Source organism: Acanthochromis polyacanthus, chromosome 19 (genome assembly GCF_021347895.1).
Source record: "Acanthochromis polyacanthus isolate Apoly-LR-REF ecotype Palm Island chromosome 19, KAUST_Apoly_ChrSc, whole genome shotgun sequence".
NCBI lineage: Eukaryota > Metazoa > Chordata > Actinopteri > Pomacentridae > Acanthochromis > Acanthochromis polyacanthus.
In genome coordinates this window covers 18,565,396-18,586,327 of record NC_067131.1, presented here as the reverse complement: position 1 = coordinate 18,586,327, position 20,932 = coordinate 18,565,396, and the positions used below count along the sequence as shown (strand labels likewise).

General features: G+C 44.0%; 1 protein-coding gene across 1 annotated transcript; it reads left to right on the top strand.

Moving 5' to 3' along the window:
* Positions 1 to 227: 227 nt before the first annotated feature.
* On the top strand, positions 228 to 19,644 carry tnrc6ba (trinucleotide repeat containing adaptor 6Ba). Its single transcript, XM_051939978.1, is given in 23 exon segments — positions 228 to 278; positions 281 to 312; positions 595 to 616; positions 1,850 to 2,287; positions 2,473 to 4,827; positions 4,830 to 5,426; positions 6,153 to 6,314; positions 6,542 to 6,738; positions 7,030 to 7,104; positions 7,240 to 7,443; positions 7,654 to 7,773; positions 7,970 to 8,095; positions 10,390 to 10,560; positions 11,225 to 11,338; positions 11,522 to 11,726; positions 11,913 to 12,080; positions 12,254 to 12,400; positions 12,666 to 12,809; positions 13,127 to 13,219; positions 15,041 to 15,244; positions 15,588 to 15,655; positions 15,911 to 16,050; positions 17,171 to 19,644. Coding segments are annotated over 23 exon segments (6,372 nt in total). The 5' UTR covers positions 228 to 256; the 3' UTR covers positions 17,739 to 19,644.
* The last annotated feature ends 1,288 nt before the right edge of the window (positions 19,645 to 20,932 follow it).

Here is a 20,932-nt window from a genome sequence, read left to right as displayed (position 1 = left end):
TTGCTTCATCCACTTGTCCATTGGACACTTTCATGGCCATGTAGCACCTGTGATGTTGTCGTTTACTTTTTATTTTTTACTTCAGTCACTGTTAACTGTGAATCCTTTCACCGAGACAGGATTTGCATTACAGTTAAAAGGCATAGATTATACAATTGCAATTGCTGGTTTTGAAATGGTGAATGTGTGATTACAATTTGTCATATCTTTATTTTTTGTTTAGAAAAGAGGAGTATCAGGACAGGAGCAGTAGTTCATGGAAGACAAGAAAAGGAAAAAGAAGAAAAAAGGAAAAGGGAAGCCTCTCAGAAGGTGAGCGTGTTAATCTTGTCAGTGGATTATGTCTCTTCATTAATATTCCAGAAATACACTCAAAATTTAATGCCGTTTTGTGTTGTGGCACAGTATGCAGGGTTGAATGATTCTTGGATGTGAATACATGTAGCTTACAGCATCTTAATTCTCGAGAGATGCCTAACTTGTGATATTTCAACTTTTTTTGTGACTGTGCAGTTATTTGGAGATGAGTTAAGATTATACAATATTTCTTTTAAGGGATTCTATAGTAACTGTTATGTTTCCTGTTTGTTTTAGGTTACAGAGCAAAAAAACAAAGGTAAGCAGCTGCAAAATGATCAATGTTTATATAGTTAGGTATTCAGATGCATCTCAAAAAAGTAGAATAGTTAAGTTAAAAGAAAGGTAACATGTTTTTCCATCAGTTATTTAAGAAAATGAAAATGTATTGTATTCTAGCCTCATTACATGTAATGCAAAATGTTTCAAGAATTATTCCATTTTAATTTAGGTAACTATGGCCTGCAGATCAAAAATGATAAAACATCTCAACGTTTTAGAATATTTAATTTTGAGTTTGAGTATATTACTAGTCGAGCAGTATAAATACTGAATATCTATAAGTCTAGTCATTGAAGAAATGGCTGCGTGTTCACAGAGTGCTGTAGTGAAGCATAGTAATGGAAATGGTAATTTAGATGTATAGAATACTTAAAAGTTTAGATTTTACAATTCAATTACAAAAATGAACTTTTTCACAATAATCAAAATCTTTTAGATGTTACATCTTTGATATGCTTCCTTCATCATTCTTTTCCAGATTGTTTTGGATAGTAATAGAATAGAATATATACTTTATTGATCCTTAATTGGAAATACATTTAACAGCAGCATGTTAACATACACAACACACCGCAGAGAAGGAGGAGTGAGGTGAAGTGGGACTGAGCTGACAGAGGTCCCAGAGCTGGTAGGGGAGGGGCAAGTTTGAGAGGATGAAGGTAGAAATTTGGGTTGAAGAGAAGCTTCGGTTGGAGGAGGAGGGTGGGAGGACATGGTCGACCTGGTCTCTCTAGTCTCAGTGTGTGCAGTAGGAGGAATCTAGACGACGATTACAGTGAACTCCCGTGGCAGATAGTATGATCTCAGACCAACTGTTAACAGTTCAGTATACCTACTTCAGGTCTGTTCTTTGATGATAACTTGTGCAGGGTTGCACCATCTGTCATTCACCAGCAGAACAAGTCCAATATACTGATATATAGCATTACAATCACTCTGGCATCATAATTTCTCTCGCACATGATACTGGGTGATACTTGATGCTGTTGTTAAAATTGCCATTTGTCTTTTGCAAAAATGCATGTGGTGTTGTTTCTTGAAACGATAAAAGAGCAACACACAATAACTCAAAGCTGATGCATCAGGAAATTCTTCCTAACATTAGCATTATGTACTCCATTAACAGAAAATAATTGCTGTTCTTTTAACTTGGCCACCTGATGCTGATTTCATCCCCTCCCTTTCTGTCACTGCCTTGCCCTTCCTGTAGTGCCAGACTTGACCAAGCCGGCTTCTGCCCAGTCTTCTGCCACTCAGAGCAGCTCTGCCTCCCCCAGCCCTGGACCCACCCCCTCTGCCTCCCCATCCCCAGCCACCTCAGGCCCTGGCAGTGCTGCCACCCCGTCACAGGGCGGCAACAATGCCAAGCGCCTGGCAGTGGCCAACGGACAGCCCACCTCCACCACCAGTTCTTCCTCCACCGCTGGCGGCCCCAGTGCTGCTGGAACCGGCAGTACAAGTAACGGAGGCGGAACTCAGGCGCCTCAGCAGCCACCACGCTACATGCCGAGAGAAGTGCCGCCACGATTCCGCTGCCAGCAGGACCATAAAGTGCTACTGAAGAGGGGTCAGCCGCCACTGTCCTCCATGCTGCTGGGAGGTGGGGGAGGAGGGGATGGCCCCAATGCAAACATGGCTGCTGTCTCAGGTATGTGGTAGGGAGTCTTAATTTGTAGAGTTGTCCACTAGTCACAGGGTGGACAGTTTAATCTCGAGGCTCTCTTGTTGTGTTGAAGTGTCCTTGAACAAAACATAATTATTATTATTGAACTTTAACATTAAATCTGAGTTTCACAAATTTGAGTTTCACTTTCTTGGCATTTGCTTTTGCAGATTCTGGCCCAACTGCCTCCTCATTGGCCCTCACCTCATCATCAGTTGCTGCTTCTACTACTACTTCTAATTATGCAAATTCCATGTGGGGGGCAAGCTCAGGCAGCCAGGCCTCCTCTCAGGGCAGGGAGAAGGTGATTGTTGATGGCAACGACCTAGAGGAGTGGCCTAGTATCGCTGGCAGTGATGGAGGGGGCAGCGGCAACAACGGAATGCCTGTGAATAGCATCAGTGCCTCTGGCAACCAATCCTCACCCACTTCCTCGTTCTCTTTGCCCAGTGAATGTATGCAGTCGTCCAACAGTGTGGCGTGGGGGACGGCTGCCTCCCAGGGTCCTCTTGGAGGAGGTAACGCAGTAGCTGCAGCTGGGCCTCTGCTACAACAGTCCTCCTTACTTTCCAAAGCCCCCACTGTGCCAGGGAGTCATGATGCCAGTGGCCCCGTTGATGGCAGCAGTGGGATTACAGGTGCCAATTTCAGTCCAAATGCCAACCCTTCGGCCTGGCCTGCCCTGGTGCAGCAGGATGGCCCCGCTGCTGCAGGGGAAGGAGGTCTGTCTTCTTTCCATCACCAGGGCCCTGGAGGGTCTGCCAACAACTCTGCTTCCCTGGGGCTGGGAGGTGGGGCAGTCGGGGTGCTGGGGGGTCACCCATCTTTATCTGTGAATCAATCAAGCGCCCATCAGCACCAACTTCACCAAATGCAATCCAGAGACAGAGAGATGGGAGGGGGAAAGTGGGACAGTGAATCAGCGGGACCAAAAATTGCAGGGGGGGAAGGGATTGGGGGTGGAATGGACCATGGTGGAGGAGGTGGGATTAGTGTGGGAGACCACAGCCTTGCCTCCTCATGGAGAGGCCAGTCTTCTTACCCTGCAGCTAACTCAAAAACGGGTGCCTCAAGGACTGATGGATGGGAGAGCGGAGGAGGTGGCACAGGGGGATTCAGAGCAGCAGAAGGAGATAATGGGACCTCGGGTTGGGGATATCCGAGTTCCACAAGTGGGGTTAATGCTTGGGGCAGTGCTGGAAATGGGGGAAACAGCAGTCAAACCACCGGGGTATCTCAGGGAGGGTGGGGGTTATCAGGAGTAGGAGGGGAAAGAGGGGTTTCTGGTAGTGATTGGGGTGGAAGCCCTCCTGGTATTGGTGGACCTAATCCTGGAGGTGAGGGAATGGGTGGAGCCTGCAGCAGTAACAGCAGCAGTAGTGGAGGCAGCACAGCGGGCAACCCTCCAGCTACTTCCTCCTCTTCCTCAACAGCCACCACGATGACCAGAGCCTGGGACAATCAGAAAGAAGAAGGAGAAACAGGGGAATGGGGTGGTGGAATAGGAGGACAGGGAGAACGGGGAGGATCTTCGTCCAGTGGTGGAAATTCAAGAAGTGGGAGTGTGCCTAACAGCAGTCGTCCTCATCGGCCGGCACCTAATGCTGAAGCTGCCTTACAGAATCTGCTCAGTAGGTCTGATTTGGACCCTCGGGTCCTGTCCAACACAGGCTGGGGCCAAACACAGATCCGACAGAACACAGCCTGGGATGTTGAGGAAAGTGCAGGACAGAGTAAAGGTGGGTCCTCATCAGCTACATCAAAACTCCCATCTTCACATGGTGGTCCCACTCAGTATTCTAGTGGACCTAGGACCCTAAGCACTGATTCTATGGGTCCAGGGGTCAGTCCTACCTTAGTTCCGTCTACTGGATCCTCTGGAGAGGGCTGGGAGAGCAGCAGTAACAGTAGCAGTAGTGGGGCCTCTTTGTCTGGGAGAGCCCCACCACCTACAGGGCCCAACATGAGGAATCTTGGCGTCTCACAATCTGGGCAAGTGACCACAACTGTACCTGGTATGGGGTCAGGGGTAATACCAGGGCCTAGCCAGCAGGGGAAGGCTACAGGTTGGGGTGGAGGAGTGCTAGGGGATGGGGGTGGCCAGGAGGCCAAGGGCTGGGGGAATGAGGACTGGAGAGGCAGTAAAAGGGGAGAAAAAGGAGGAGGATGGGGTGATATTGGGCAACAAGGTGATCCTGTGAGCGGAGGCTGGGGAGGAAGTCAGGAGGAGAAAGGGACAGGGGGGTGGAAAGAAATGGGTGGGAATGGAGGAGGAAGTGGGTGGGGATCAGAACATAAGGTTGGGGCAGGTAAAGACTGGGGAGAGCAAGAGTCCAAAACAAATAGTGGAGGGGGATGGGGAGATGAGAGGAAGAATGGAGGAGGACACTCAGGTGGGGATTCGGGTGTGGGTGGTTGGGGAAGCTGGGATGACAGTGCTCCCCGGAGGACCTGGGGAGCAGGGGGCACAGGGGGAGGAGGGAGCGGAGGAGGGGGGATTGGTGTTGTAGGGGGCATGGGTCCAAACCCCATCAAAGTTGGGGTGGAGGAAACAAAATGCACCAGATGCCAAACAGCCAGTCGGGCTCCATCACAGGCCCACAGGCACAACTGCAACAGCAACAATCACAGCCCCGCAATCAGCATCCACAGCTGCAGCAAGCATTGGACCAAGGGGCTATGCAAGGGGGCGGGGGGAGGAAACTCATCTCTCAAGCCCAGAACCAGAACCAAAGCTCAGGCTGGACCACGGGGCCCATCCCTGGTGTCTCTGGAGGAGGTGGAAGTGGATCTGAGCCAAGCGGCTGGGAGGAACCCTCGCCGCAGTCTATATGTAGGAAGAATGAGATAGACGATGGAACATCAGCATGGGGAGACCCAACCCATTACAACTACAAGCCGGTCAACCTGTGGGATAAGAACAGTGGTCCTGCTGGCCAGCAGCCACATGGCCAGGGTCAGGCCCAGCAGCAACAACAACAGCAGCAGCAGCAGCAGCAGCAGCCGCCACCACCGTTGCCGCAGGGACCTCCAATACAGCAGCAACCCAGCAGGCAGGCTGCAGGGCCTGGAGGTAACCGAGACTTCAACACTGGCCATGGACCTGGGAAAGCTTCAGCTATGGGTAAGATATTAGAAACTGAGTGTGATTTTTAAGTTTTTCTGACAAAGAAAAAGTCTTGATTTGCACAATTATTGTTGTAATCGCTTCTGTACTCTAATTATCCCATTGCTCATTGAGAACTTTTGGCGGTAGTACATTCAGAAATTGCATGAACAAACTAGTAAGTGCATTCACACCTCCAGGGTTTCCTTTACAGCTATGTGTAATAGCAGCTTTCTATTTAAAATGTCTTGTGTGAAATACAGTTTTTTTTCTGATTTGGCTGTTTGACAGATGAAGATGTAATAACGTGTCAACAAATGCCACTTAGTGACTCTGTAAAAGTCACAGAAAAATTAACAAGTCAGAAATGCACTACTGAAACTGCAATCTCTATGGGAAGTTGATGCAGCTGTTCAAGGTTAGTGTTGAGGTTTTGTACAACAAAGCTACAACTGAGTCATGAGAGCAGGAGTCGTTCAGCCAGCCACCTGCTTGTTATCTCTGCAGTTGTGGATGTAGAACTGCAGTAACAGTCGGTAACAGTGCTGTAACTTTAGTGATCGCTCCCACTAAGCTTAGCTCAGGGTATATGTACACAATATACTCTGTGTGAGTCAGTATAATCTGGCTGCTACTATATTTGCAGACAAGATGTTTTGATTTTGGATCAGTGTGCAATGCCATGCAAGCCAAGAACTCAATGATTAAAGACACAAGAATAATCCTGTCCATGTGTGTCTACAGGTCCATCAGGCTGGGGGGGCACTTCTCCAGCTAGTCCTACAGTAGATAATGGCACAGCAGCATGGGGAAAGCCTAGTGATACCCCCACAGGCTGGGGAGAACCTGACGATGCTGCAGGGAAGACATGCTGGGGAAACCCTTCTCCAAACTCCATCAAATCTGGTTAGTAAATCAATTGAAAGCATGTGCAGTTGGAAAAAGGGTTGAAATCAAATCATGCATAGGATATTCATACACTTTGATTTTGATGTTTCCAATTGTTGTGCCAGGTTGAGGTATGATGCATAGCTTTTGAGACATTAGCATGCTTAATAGTTAACTAAAACACATAAAATAAATGTCAATTTCATATCTGATAATAGGGTTAACTCTGACTCTGTCTTCTGCAGGTTCAAAGTCTATGCAAGATGGCTGGGGGGACAAAGAGAGCTCTGTGGCAGCCTCACGCCACTCGAGCTGGGAGGATGAGGAGGAGGGAGGCGGCATGTGGAACAGCACTGGTTCCCAGGGAAGCGGCTCTTCTTGGGGACAGGGAAGCAATGGGGGCTGGGGGCAGAGTCACACTGGGAAGAAGCCCAGCAACAAGGTGAGTTACTGGTGGGAAAAAATCCTCAAAAAACTAGGTAATTACCCAAGCACTAAGGCCTGATGTTTGGGTCTTTTAATGCTTATGTTCTTACCCACTGTTTGATCCCATCAACTGTAAAAATGGAAAATAGCGAAGCTGAAGTAACAAAATCTTGAAATACTCAAATGGTGCTATGAAGTTATGTCCCTGTAGTAAACTAGAAATAAATCTCTGAGTTGTATTCTCAGTGATAGCCCTTGTACAACTTGTGAAATAATTGCTCCTTCTCCCTTTGTATTTGTCTATTAGGGTCCGCTGAAGGCTGGTGGGGGAGACTCCTGGATGAGCCCCATCAACAGACAGTTCTCTAACATGGGTCTGCTGGTAAGACTGCAAATATCTCGCCTAAGTTTTGCGGTAGCAGGGCAAAGCATGAAATGTTGAACAATTCTGGTTTCCTTTTCTCCAAGCTTAACTCACCAATGGTTAATGTTTGTGGTGGACATTTCTTTTGGACAGAGCGATGACCCCAGTAGCCCAAACATCGACCTGGCTCCTGGTTCTGTCCAGGACAAGAAGATGGAGGCAGAGAAAAGAGGCATTGGAATGAACGATTACAATGGAGATATGAGGAAGGGAGGAAGAGGAGGAGGAGGGATGGCCTATCGTCCTCCTGGCTCCAAAGAAGCAGCACCTGGGGATGCTGGGTCTTATTATGAAAAGGTAATGCTCACTACCATCTCATTGGTCTTTGTCCTTTATGCCTTTCCTGTGTCTAGATAACGTTTTGTCCTTTATCACTATTTCTTTCTTCCTGTGATTCTACCTTTTCTTCTCACCTCCTTCGTCTGCCCCATTTCTCCTCTTCTCAATCTTCCCCTACACCTTTCATCACCTCTCAAATTGGTCTTCCCCTGGCTGTCACCGTGACAGACCTTACCTTTGATCAATCAGGATGGGTGCCTTGGGGAGGAGGGTCCTAGCTCTCTGTACTCACCACCCACTGTCTACAAGCCCCATTCCCTCTTCAACCACTCTATCCCCTTTAGACAAGTAAGATACTCACTCCTCTTGTTTCTGTCCTACTGTCTTTGCATTAGGCTCTTGTAGTTCTTAGATAATCACAAATAGACCCAGTTTTCTTTCATCCAGTTTGATGTCATGTTCTGCTTAATCAGCTGTGTTTTTCCTGTATGGGTCTCCACTGTCACGGGTCATCTAACGTGTAATTTCTCGTTTTTGATCACAGGGTGGTCACAGTATCTTTGGCAGTAGTGGAGGAATGGCCCAATCAAGACATCAGCCAAGTATCCCACCCATAAACCAGTCCCCAGGGATACGAGCGCAAGTGCCTCATCAGTTCCTGTCACCTCAGGTACTGGAACTGTTGCTTTTACTCTGTTGATCTGTGTTCTTCGGTGCTGATAGGTTTCACATTTAGCATTTACAAAAATAGTATATGCATGGATTGTCATGTCATATAAATACAAAAGGAAATTTCTGTGGTAGCCTTTCTAGTTATCATCAGTAGGTTTGGGCAGTATCCAAATTTTGATACTGTCAAACTTCCTTCACATTTTACCGGGGTATACGGTATTACCGTGACTATTACTGTTACTGGCTTGTGCCTTCACGTTCGGAAATTGAATACTTGCAGCAGTGAGTGGGTGCTTGATTAGGTTAGAGGTGTTTCCATCTCTCGTGATCACCTTTTGATTGGAAAATTTACAAATTGCTTCATCAGTATTTACCGGCTCTCCTTTCTCGTTTGCCTGGAACCCGAAATACTCCCAAACTACACAAGTTGTGTTCTTTTTTGACACCAAGTCACTCCGTGTGGGATCAGCCATCTCCTCCCCCCTCTCGCTCTCTCTCTCTCTCTCTCTCTCTCTCCTCCGCGCTGTCACGTGACGATGTCACGTTCATAAACTATGGAAAGTCTCTAAAAGTAGGCTAAAACATAACTGTTTAAGTAAAACTGAAAATTCAACCACACATAAGTGCTACTGGACATAGAATCAATTTTAGGCATTAAATTACTTTTATTTAATATTTAATCCTTATGTTAACCTTTCCTGCTCAGCTCCCGACCGTGGTCAGGAAGCCCAGGAGAGGACAGTTCTCCAGGGCCGAAGTTACTGTTGTTACTTCGGGGTTAACCCCCTTCACTTCCTCAGCAGTCGTAGACGGCAAAGACACAGGAGCCCGGCCTTATTGAAGAATACTGCAGCCTTTATTGTAAATTAACAGCGGCTGAACCATACCGTCGCGCTAACCCAGCAGCTACACACCTCTTCTCTCTTCCTCCCAGAACCGACTGTCGTCTTCCTCGCTCGCGCTGCATTCAGGGTCGCTCAGACATCTCGCTCTCCTCCTCTCACACACACGCTGCTCTCTCTCCCTCTCTCATAACGGAGCCACACAATCTCATAACACTTATCTCCTGTATAAGAGCATCGCATTTTTTTCATGACTGTATTGGAACTGATACCGCTGCTATTTTTAAACACCGGCAGTATACGGTATTATCGTAATACCGCCCAAGCCTAATCATCAGTCACTGTTGCCTTCTTCTAAAATACTTGACTTTAAAGTGAAAACCTTTAGTAAAACAAAATTGAGACATTTACTTTTAAAATGGCTCCAACAAGGGATCAACACTAAGAAAGCCCAATTTGGTTAAAAAATGATATTTTAATTATTGTGGAAAACACTGTGGTTGAGATTGTGATATAATATAGCTGTGGTCTTAAGAGTCTGATAATCAGTGATAATGCGGAAGTAACTGAAAATTGAAATATTTGTCCTCAACTCAAAAATAGAAACTTAAACTAGGATCAATACAAAAACGACACACCTCATCCTTCAATTTATCAACAAAAATGTTTGAGCCAAGTTCTCAGTTTGCATTGTAAAAATAAATACACTGCATTCACAGTGGCGGAAGATATCATATTTACACACTGAAATAACAGCCCCACTGGCTTACTACCAACTAAAAGTCGATACACTTAATTTACTGATCTGACGTAAGTAAGATTATAACTGGGAGATTTCTGACGTGAACTATTTTTATTTTTATTAGGAAAGACATCATACTGTTGGAACTCCAGCAACACTCTGATTGTACAGCGATGTCACAGAGTGATGCATCTTTTTGTCTTTAGGAGAATATAGACAGTGGTGTCATGTTGTGCACAGACTTGGCTGACATTTCCATTACATTTATCGTGCAGCACTAATCAACACAATGCATCCATGATATCCACTGTATTTGTACTTCACAGAGTGTGCTTTTAACTTTCTGACATAATGTGGGATTGTTTGATTCTTATGAGCTTATGCAGCGCAGTCTGCTGGCTGTGTATGTGGAGCCTATTAGTCACTAGTGCGGTCTGTAGAATGTTTTAATCATTGTCCAGGATGTTGAGCATGTTTCTCCGCTTCATCTAAAGATTACAAAGTGAAATGCATGTCTTATCCAGGAAATCAATCATTTCCATTCTTACACTTGTGTCGAGTCACTTGTTAACACCAGCTAATGAGAACATGTAAGAGAGTCAATGTTAATCGCAAAGAAGCTAAAACTAATGTAGTTGCTAATGGTTACAGCAGTGAAGCGTTTCTGTGGTAACAGGTGTGCCTGCCTGCCGTTGTGTCTGTCTCCAGGTGCCAGGCTCTGTGCTGAAGCAGATGCCCCCTCCCAGCGGGAGCGTGGGGGGTGTTGGTGGCGTGGGAGGAGTGGCAGGAGTCGGGGGAGGTGTGTTCCCTCCGCAGCTGTCCCCCCAGCATATTGCCATGCTCAGCAGCATCTACCCACCTCACATCCAGTTTCAGCTGGTGAGTTGCATCACTAAAACATCTCTGAAATCTACTGCAGGGTTCCAGCACAGGTCTGCTGAACAGAAAAAGACATACACTGTCATTTGGTCGTTTGTACTTCTTAGCAGGTTTTGAAATAATGAAAAATAAATGTGTACCTTTTTATACAAAGGTTTGGTTTCCTGTAAATGTCTGTCTAGACACTGTAAGAACAGATTTAAAGGAATCTCATTTTCTCATAATTGTTCACTAACTTTCTTGTGTAGTGACAAAGTTGGCAAAGTTTCAGCCGAACACAAAGAAAATCCGTGAATTCAGATCAAATTGTTAAAATGGAAATAAATGAAGACCCAGACACAGTGAAATATCCTTGAGATATTGTTGCAGTGGCAGGGATACACACAAACACGTTGCACAAAACTCCCTAACATTGATTATGTAACACTGTATGTGAAATGTTTTTTTTTTTTTTCAAGCTCTACCTCACTAAATATTTAGATGATGATAATTACATTCCAAAGGAGCTAAAGCATTCACTCTGGGTTTGTCTGTGCAAGCCTTGAAAAATGTTGTGCAAGACCTGCAAAAATGTAGTGCGTAGTTTTGTTTTGTTTTTTTTTTTTCCCTTGGCTGTCTCACTCCTCCTTTTGAACTCGTTACTGTTCGGCCTGTGTTCGCTCAGGCTTGCCAGCTCCTCCTCCAGCAGCAGCAGCAGCCACAGCAACAGCAACAGCAGCTACTGCAAAACCAGAGGAAGTTCACACCAAACGTGCGGCAGCAGGCTGACCCTCAACAGGTACACACACACACACACACACACACACACACACACACACACACACACACACACACACACACACACACACACACACACACACACACACACACACACACACACATACATTACAAACTGACGCCTTATTTATTTCGTCCTCTCTCCTTTAGCTGATAACTCTTGTTTTTTGTTATGTCACCTCAGCTGGCCAGGATAATGGCGGTGCTCCAACAGCAGAGGCAGCAACAGCAGGGTGGGGGTCTCGGCGGCAGCTCCAAACTTTCCCCCTCCCACCTTGGTGGAGGTGGTGGAGGGGGACCCAAACTGCCTGGGACTGATCCACTGCCCCACCCAAGCCTGGCAGGATCTGTGGCTGACCTGCACCAGAAAAATCTTGGACCGTACTCTGGTGAGTGGTTGTTTATAAACTGTTGACTCACTTCTGCCAGTGTGATGTGCATGATACAATCAGTTTAGCACGTTCACACATTTTTCACTTTGAAATAAATATAGGGTACGCTGCTGTTTTGTTTAACTGCACAGGAGGTTTTATTTTACTAGATAAATTATTCTCTCTGTCTCTTCCTCTGAGCAGGGTTTGGTTCTGGGGTGAACCTACCTGGTCTGGACCTGGGTGGCTCTGTGGTGGGGGGGCCTGGACCCATGAAGGACCTCGGGAGTCAGCAGTCCCGTTTTAAATGGATGATGGAAGGACACTGTTCTCCAGATACTTCCTCACCAGAAAATCCGTTCCACAAAAATGGTGAAATGTTTTTTGAATTTTTATGTATGCGACAGTTCTGTTTGATGAGACCTGGAATGTGAAGGTGTTAAGGCAGAGAACGTTAATGGGATTAGATGTGAAGTCGATGGGTGAACCCATCTGGTATTCAATAAAATAGCTCACATTACCATCACCCTCTGACTACCTCCCAGGTCCTGTCACCCCCATAAAGATGCCGGGAGGCTCGCCCTACTCCCAGTACGACATGATGGTTGGAGATGGGCTGGGTGACAACTGGCATCGCACCCCAGGCAACAAGATGGGTGCCAAGCCAACCAACACACCGAGCTGGCCCCCTGGTTAGTGACAATTTGTAGTTAACGTGATGATAATGGAGCGTTTAAAAGAAGAAGAAAAACAATATTTTGGTTCATGATTTAGTTGTTAAGCAATACAGAAATAGGTTCTGTCTTCCTAGGAAACTTACATTTATTATCTCTGGTGTTTCTACTATTTAAGTGTTAATTGAGTTTCAGGGTGTCTGTTGTCATCCCATGTTTCCTCTGATGCACTCTTATGTTTAAGAACTGACTTTAACAGACCTCATGTGTTTGTTTTTGGCAGAGTTCCAGCCTGGTGTGCCGTGGAAGGGAATTGACCGTGCTGATCCTGAGTCTGACCCTTTCATGACCCCAGGGAGCATGATGGGGAACACAGTGTCCCCTGGTCTCAATGATACAGAGCACCAGTTGTTACAAGACAATACTGGTAAGCGTGTGGGTCATGACATTGCCGTAATACTGCAATCAGGTGGTTAGTAGGCCTCGTTATTTTATAGTTTGCCTTCGTGTACCATTTCTTTTCATGCCACATATTTTTGTTTTCCGAAGTGTGATTATGTTTCCATCACATATGAATTAAAGAATTTGACATTAAAAAGGTGTAATGTCAGCTCTTGTGTCAGTTTGAATTGCTACACAAGAGGTATTTTAGCCAATAAACAAAATATGGATTGTGTTTGTTGGGATAGTTTTTAGTCAGTCATTGATTGACGCTCGGTATCTTTTTTTAATTTTATTTTGCAGATTCCACCCCTCCCCTCAACACCTTGCTGCCTTCACCTGGTGCCTGGCCCTACAGTGCCTCAGACAGTCCCCTCAACAACGCACACAACTCAGGTAGCCACGCGCAAATATACATTGCCTTTTTTGGGGCTGGTTTGTAGCTTTTACGTGATTTCTCTATTTATGCCTCCATGCTAGAGACAGCTTTGGCCAGAGGCAGTATGATTTTGGGGTTGCCTGTCTGTCCCATTCTCATGAATGCAATATTTTAGGAACATAATTAAGTCAACTTGGACTCATTGATGAACTGATTAGATTTTAGTGCCCAATGGATACTGTGACCTCACAAGGCCAAAAGAACTTATCTGCTATTTATGACTAAATTTGTCAAAGATCAGCTTCACTGTGTCGTCTTTATGTTCCTATAAAAACAAGTTTCTCACCATTATTCAACACCATAGCTCAAGAACAGACGGGAGAGACAGAAGATAGTGATCAAATATTAAATTTGGTCAGAAACTGAATTGTTACACTAGTTTTTGGGTACATGCTTTGAAACTAGTGAGAGTATAGATCTTCTGTGCGGTTATGGCCCTGTTTACACAACGTTTCACCCGTAAACGCGCAAGTATTTCCTTTGCCATGTTGAATTTACATGACAGTGAAATCAAAAAAATCTGAACACTGGAAGGACCAAAAACACTGTAGTATGCATGATAGGCTGGTAGTTAGCAATGTAACTTTGTAGAGGCACCACTATCTGTTCCTGTACAGACCAGAAGAAGTATAACCGCCGATGTAGAGGTGGGCTGATTATCTGGAGTATACATTAAATGCGTCTTAACTGATTGCCGTAATGGCGCAACAAATGCACATTTTGCTGAAGGAGATTCAGTAAATTCTTTTGACTCAGCAACACAAGCCCAACACGGTAGTCCACCATTGTTACTGTTGTCGTCCCGTTCGCACATGGCAACTTGCGAATGCACAAAGAAGAACGTGACGTCAGCGTTCGCACTGTAAACTCTGGCCACTCGTTCACACGGCGATGGCAGCTATTGCATTTGAGAAAAATTCCACTCTGGAGGCCGTATTCAAAAATTTCCGTTATAGGTCGTTTACAATGCCGTTTTTGTGTAAACAGGAGACCGCAACCCAACAAAACGTTTGCATTTTATCCTAAAAGTGTTGTCGTGTAAACTGGCCCTAAATGTGTATAAAGCATCCATGTTTTAAAATTTGTAGCTTTTTTACAACATTTGGAATTGAAGCGTTTTCTGCTGTGGGGCTACAAATTTGTGTTCTGTCAAAATCAGTTTTATACACTTTCATATCTTTCGTTATGCTCCTTCAAATTCTACACTACATATATTATATGAACCTAGAAGGGCATAGATGTCAAATGCAACCTGGCTGATTGGCAGAGGCATACAACTATGAGGCACCAATTCAGATTTCTTTATATGCCATTTCAGTCCTGATGTCTTCGTTTTGATTTTTAAGCAATGAAATGTTTGCCTATTAATGAGGGCCATTTGGATGTGTAGTATATGACTCAGTGACAGAATTTGCATTCAAAATTTGACTTGTCTTTGCTCGCTCAAATTGTCAGTTATTGTCATAATAATTAACCAACAAATCACTCACTGAAACAATACAATACAGTTCATAATTATTTTGATTTTGCAGACCTGTGGCAAGTTTGCCATTAAAGCTAGACAGTATGCATAACCACTAAAATAAGGCTGCAGATTGTAGTTTGCTGGAATAGTGCATTTCTTTTGTAATACATGGTAAACAAGGAGAAAATGCAGAGTATGCAATGCTCCTGGCATGGAAGATTGCAATTTCATGAGATAATAGTTAAATTAATCAAATGGTCAACATTTATTTTAACATTTCTGTCTCGTCTTTATCCTTTCTTTCTCCTCACAGCAAAGTACACTTACTACAAGCCCAGCTGGCCCCCAGAGCCCATAGGACACAAGTCTTGGAAAGCCAGCCGTGGCAGCAGCCAGACCCAGTTATCCCGCCTACCTCCAGGCCTCGCCAGTCAAAAGCAGCCATCGCCTTCCCCTTGGTCTGGAGGAGCCCCTCGACTGGCTGGCAGGGCCTGGGGCAGTGGCTCAAGCACCACTGGTAATGTTCTGACAAATTTTTCATGTTGTTTCAGTTCCAGAGTTATTCTGTTTTGCTCTTTCAAGCACAGTACTTGTTGAAATATTTAGCTGGTTTAAAAGAACACGGGAGATAGAACTACTGGCGAGGATTGCTGAGATACAACAAAGCATTATTTTGAACTTAAGAGTCCATCTATATTTGATTTGGGGGGAAAAAACAAGCCTCTCTTAAACCAGCAGGTGAAGTTTTTCATCAGTTATGTTTGAGAAGCCAAGGGGAAAAACAGAGTGGGATTGTGTTTACAGGGAATGTGGAAAACTCTCACTCAGGTTCTTTTTCTCTGTTTGCTCTCTCTGTGCAGGCTCGACCTGGAGTGATGGCAGCTCTCGGGAAAGCTGCTGGTTGGTGCTCAGCAACCTTACACCACAGGTACACACAGACACATTCTACAGAACAACTACTGCAAATTGTGTATAAAAGATTAGAGTAAATATATATTTTAAAAAGATGGTTGTTTTGTAAAAATCTAGCATTCGTCACTATTTTTATACCACCATCCTGGCTTATTTAATGTCACTTTATGCTTGAAAAAAAAATGATTGTTTGAAAACAGTGGTCTGAGTTTCTCGTGTTAGCCCATCACTCTTCTATGTTAATTGTCATCCATTTTGTATACTCCTTCAGATTGATGGCTCCACTCTGAGAACCATCTGCATGCAGCATGGTCCCTTGCTGACCTTTCACCTTGGCCTGACCCAGGGCACTGCTCTGATTCGCTACGGTTCCAAACAGGAGGCAGCCAAGGCCCAGAGTGCACTCCACATGTAAGACCCAGGCTGTTTTGATCACATCTGTAGAATGCAACTCTTGTCTATATACGAAATGCGTTACATAGATGCTTAGCTTAGCATAAAGATCTGAACTGGGGGTAAACTGTATGCCCGGCTTTCTATAAACATAACATAATCTGTCTACCGGCAAATCTAAAGCTCACGAGCACATCCTCTTTGTTTATTTGACGATTGTCCAGTTTATGGGGTTAAGTATTAGACTCTTTCCTGGCCTCAACCAGAGGCAGGAAATTAGTCCCCCTTAGAGTTAAAGGCTCGAGAAAGGAATCGTCTGGCTCAAAACCTCGTGTCAAGTCTGGTGCCAATTTTCTTCTTATTGTGTCTTAACAACCAGTATCTCTTGAAATTGACTGAAAACTGTACAACATTTTTTTTTCATGTTACATGTTTTAACAATATAAAGTTAAATGTTAAATAATTGTTCATGTTGATCTATTACAGTCTGTAGCTACATGTTAATTGTGTTTTTGTATAGAAACAAAAAATTAAGCCTCAAACTAAAGTTTTGAATCCCGTAAGTCATTTAACCCTTTAAGCTTCAGTCAATTCCAGCCGTTTTCAGTACAAAAAATCGCTAATATTCTATTTTTAAATAAAAAAAATTACGAAAAATACAGGGAATATTGGACGCGCATCGGGAGGTGCATTTCCTTGAAAACGACCGATTCGGGGATTTTATACCGACTTCAGGACATGTTTTGGACAAAATAGTTTCCTGGCTTGTGTCATCTGATGTAAAAGGTTGGATTATAGCCGTTTTTTGTGGAATCTTTTTTTTGTGTGTAATAATAAACCCGGAAATGTGAGTCGCGCTGTGTGCTTTGAAGCCGTGTATAGAGAACGGATGGATGAATATTTGTTTTTGTCGGACAAATGTGTTTTTCTCACCCGCTGTGGTAATCGCATCTGAAAGTGGTTTATACCGGCGGATTCATGAGAATCTAAGCTTTCCATCGGTGTATAGTGTTTGTATAATCGCGTTTGCACCCGTCGGACATTCCTGAAATTCCTATGCAAATTAGTAGGTGTACCGCCGGCGGTACACTGAAGCTTAAAGGGTTAAGAGTGGCTAACAGTTTTTGTTTTTCCCCAGGTGTGTTCTTGGAAATACCACCATCTTGGCAGAGTTTATGAGTGAAGAGGATGTGGCTCGCTACATTGCACATTCCCAGGCAGGAGGAGCAGGGAGCGCAGGAACTACAGCCAGCTCCACAGGCTCCGGGCCTTCAGCAACCTCTACAGTCGGGGCTAATGGTAATGGAGGGAGCTGTGAGAGAGGTGGAGCAGGAGCCAACAGCACGGGAGGTGGAGTAGAAGGAGTCTCCACAGCCGGAGGAGCAGGAAACGCAGGAGCCGGGTCTTCCAGCTCCGGGTGGCAAAGTCTGGACAGCACAGGCAGCTCATCGGACCAGACTGCCACCCAAGGCCCCGGACTGGGCGTCTTCACTCAGTGGGGCAGCAACGGAACCGGAGTGGGTGGGGTCGGAGGCGTGGAGACCGGAAGGCAGGGTCTGTGGGGGGGAATGGGCGGTATGAGTGGGACGGGGTATCCTGGCAGTAGCCTCTGGGGTTCTCCACCACTCGAGGATCGTCACCAGATGGGCAGCCCTGCCTCACTGCTGCCAGGGGACCTGCTGGGCGGGGGGGCCGACTCCATCTGAGGGGCCGACTGACAGACACACACATTTTACACCTATGTTGTAATACATATGTCACACTCTGCTTTTATTTACACGTAGAGATGACGTGAAATAAAGCTACACTGGTCATCTAACACAGAGACACTCAACAGTCAACACAAGCTACATGCACACATTATTGTCACACATTCACATGAAACCGCTTAACTTTAAATGAAGACAACAGTAAAACTTGAACCAGGGGAAAAAGGTGAAATCCATTAAACTCTTTAGGACTTAACTGGATAGCTCTTTGTCTTTTTACTCCAAATCCCACCATCTGCATTCAGAGACCCAATCACTCAGGCATGCACTGTAGACAGGCTCAGCCAGAGTCGTACATGTCAACAAGTTTAGCTATTGCTGTTTTTAGTGTGCCACTTTTTTTTTTCTTTTGTATTACTATTTAATGGTCGAATATCAAAATTCAAACTTGCAGACTGAGCCCTCGTAGACCTGGCTGGTGTACTTCTGAGTTCTTTTTGGAAGCTTGAGAGTGAGAAGGATCTGGAGGGAAGGAATTTGTAGAAAATTTGGGACAGCGCCACACTACTGAGTCAAATGGATGATCAGCAACGTTGCGGAAAAGGAGTCTTTTTAGTAGGTACTGACACGTCTACCTTGGTGGAAATATGCCATCACTATGGGACCCAGGGTGAAAAACAAACAGACAAAAAAAAAAAATCAAAACAAAAACAACATTAGCCAAACTTGCACTATATGCCTCTGGATTTGTTGTTGACACATCCTCCACAAATCCCTCCATTTTTGAAACAGAGCTACAACACAACAACTCCACAGACCTTACAGGACGATTAAATGTTACAACAGCAGTGGCCTTGGCTAACACCCAGCGGCCGTCCACCCTCCATGTCAGCAGCATTACACCTTCTCATCAGTTACACACTGCTCTTATATTGGACAAGCAAAATTGTATCTCCCTGTCGATGTACGTTGGTTGTTTATCATTCTTTTTGTTTTAAAAGAAAAGAGAAAATGTGTGAAACTACGTGGAAATTCAGAGATGTCCTTTTTTTTGCCCTTCAAACACTGACCTCGCTATTGTATTTTTTCTTACTCGAGAAATCAAGTTGGTTATTCTATATTGTCATGATGTAATGATGACTATGATCACTTATTTACTCGCTGTACAAGGTGCCCTCCTGCCTGCCTGTGTGTGCATGAAAGGAGTGTTGACAGTTATGACCGAATGGAGGAGGATGTGATGAAGATGGTGACAATGATATCGGGAGTGTCTGTGTTATTGCTACTATGTTGAATGTTTTTTTTTTTTTTCCTTGTCCATGAGAGATTCATGAGAAATGTTTGTGTGTATCTGCATATGCGTGTGTGTCTGTATGCTTGCTTCTGAACACTTATCTGCTTCAGTCAGGGAAGTGAATAGATGTTAATCTGACAGCTTGCATTTGAGAGAAAGAATGTGTGGATGTATACACATGTTTGCGTGCTTGACTGTCTGGATATTGTGATAGCTAAAAAGTTCAAAAACATTGGCACTATTACATATGTCTCTTAAGTTGTGTTTTTTAGCAGCATTTTGTTCCTGTTTGTATTTTTTTTCTGTCAAATGCAATAAGAGAATGATATTTTGTTTTTAAAAACGAAGCAACCAACTGAAGGCATTTCTGTTAAAATGCCACATCCTACCATACCAAGCTGAGCTGGAACAGTGTTTTACAGACACGTTAAAGACATTACCTGTTATGTTTTACTGTGTTTCCTTTTGTTATTATGTATCAGTTTAAATTAAGTCAGTCTTTATTATCACTCCTGTTGAGGATGTTTTCATTTATTTCAGATGTTACAAAAAAAGGAGAGGAAATTAATTTAAAGCAGGAAAGAACAAGATAATAAAGGTTGAATTGAAGTATGGTGTTTTTTTTAATTATTATTAATCTGTACCTCTGCATGGTTTAGTTAACCTAAAGGGTGCCATAGCACATTTTCTTTTGCTTTTTAAGGTTTATTGCTCATCTTGTCATGAAATTGTATTTTCCCTGTGTCCTGAGATTATGAAGTTCAAAGGTCTGTAGTGTATGATTTGCACGCCAAATATATTCAAAACCTACCCTGTCCTGGGCGAAAGGTTTATGTGAAGTGGTTGCTAACTTGTCTTCATATACCACTATCTTGGTTTAAATTCTGGTTTGTTTGTTTGTTTGTTTGGCTTTGCTTGTTACTGTAGTTTTCAATTAACAAAGAAATTATAAAGCAAAAATGAGACTCTGAGGTTAAAGGTTTCTCTGTAATTTAAATCTTGGGCAACAGTAAATTCAGGATGGCAGGCTGGTCTTGGTTGAGGGAAAGAGTATGTACACAGAAGTAGAAGAAGCACATATTTTAAGCTATTGTTAGTGGTGATACAAAAGTTCCTTTTTCCATAACCTTAAGTATCGAATTACAAGTGGCAAGTAGAACAACCATCCCAAATTTGAGTGATTATTCAGATTATTTTTATATCATACATATAAAAAGTAAATTATACAAACATCGTGGTCATTCTAACTTATGAAATGTTATGCAGATTGTGTAGACTTCTTGATATTTGAGTACATACACTGCATCTGAATATGCATTTTATTTATTTATTTATTTTTAAGACTGTTTTGGGACGTTATTCCATTATTTATAGTGGTAACAGCGAGCCAATGACCTGCGGCAGATGGTACGTTCCGGCCAGGAATCGGACCGGTGACTCACATCTCTGGTATTTACATATGTGACATGAAACCATCCAACCCATGGTCGGCTTTCCGGTAACTTAAATTAGCATTTTATTTCGGTTTTCTTCTTACTTATCTGTCACATGGAGCATACAGTTTCCCCATTATGTGTAATACGACATATAATACCTCTATACATATATAAATTAAGGCGAATATTAGACTAGCAGCTCTGCCAGCTTTGAAAGTTTCGCAATTAGCTGCTTTGTTGTCTTAAAACGTTAACTGCTATACTAGCTTAAACGTTAGCTCAAAATATCAACATTAGCTGCTATGTGACGCTTTTTTGGGCCTTACTTCCTCACACTTCAAAAGACATGCTAAGTCACCATGTTTTCAGGTAACATTAGAATGACTAATGGTAAAACATGTATTTGAAGTATTTGTGTGCTTACAAGAGTTTTAGCAAATATTTTTTGGTCCCAACAGAAG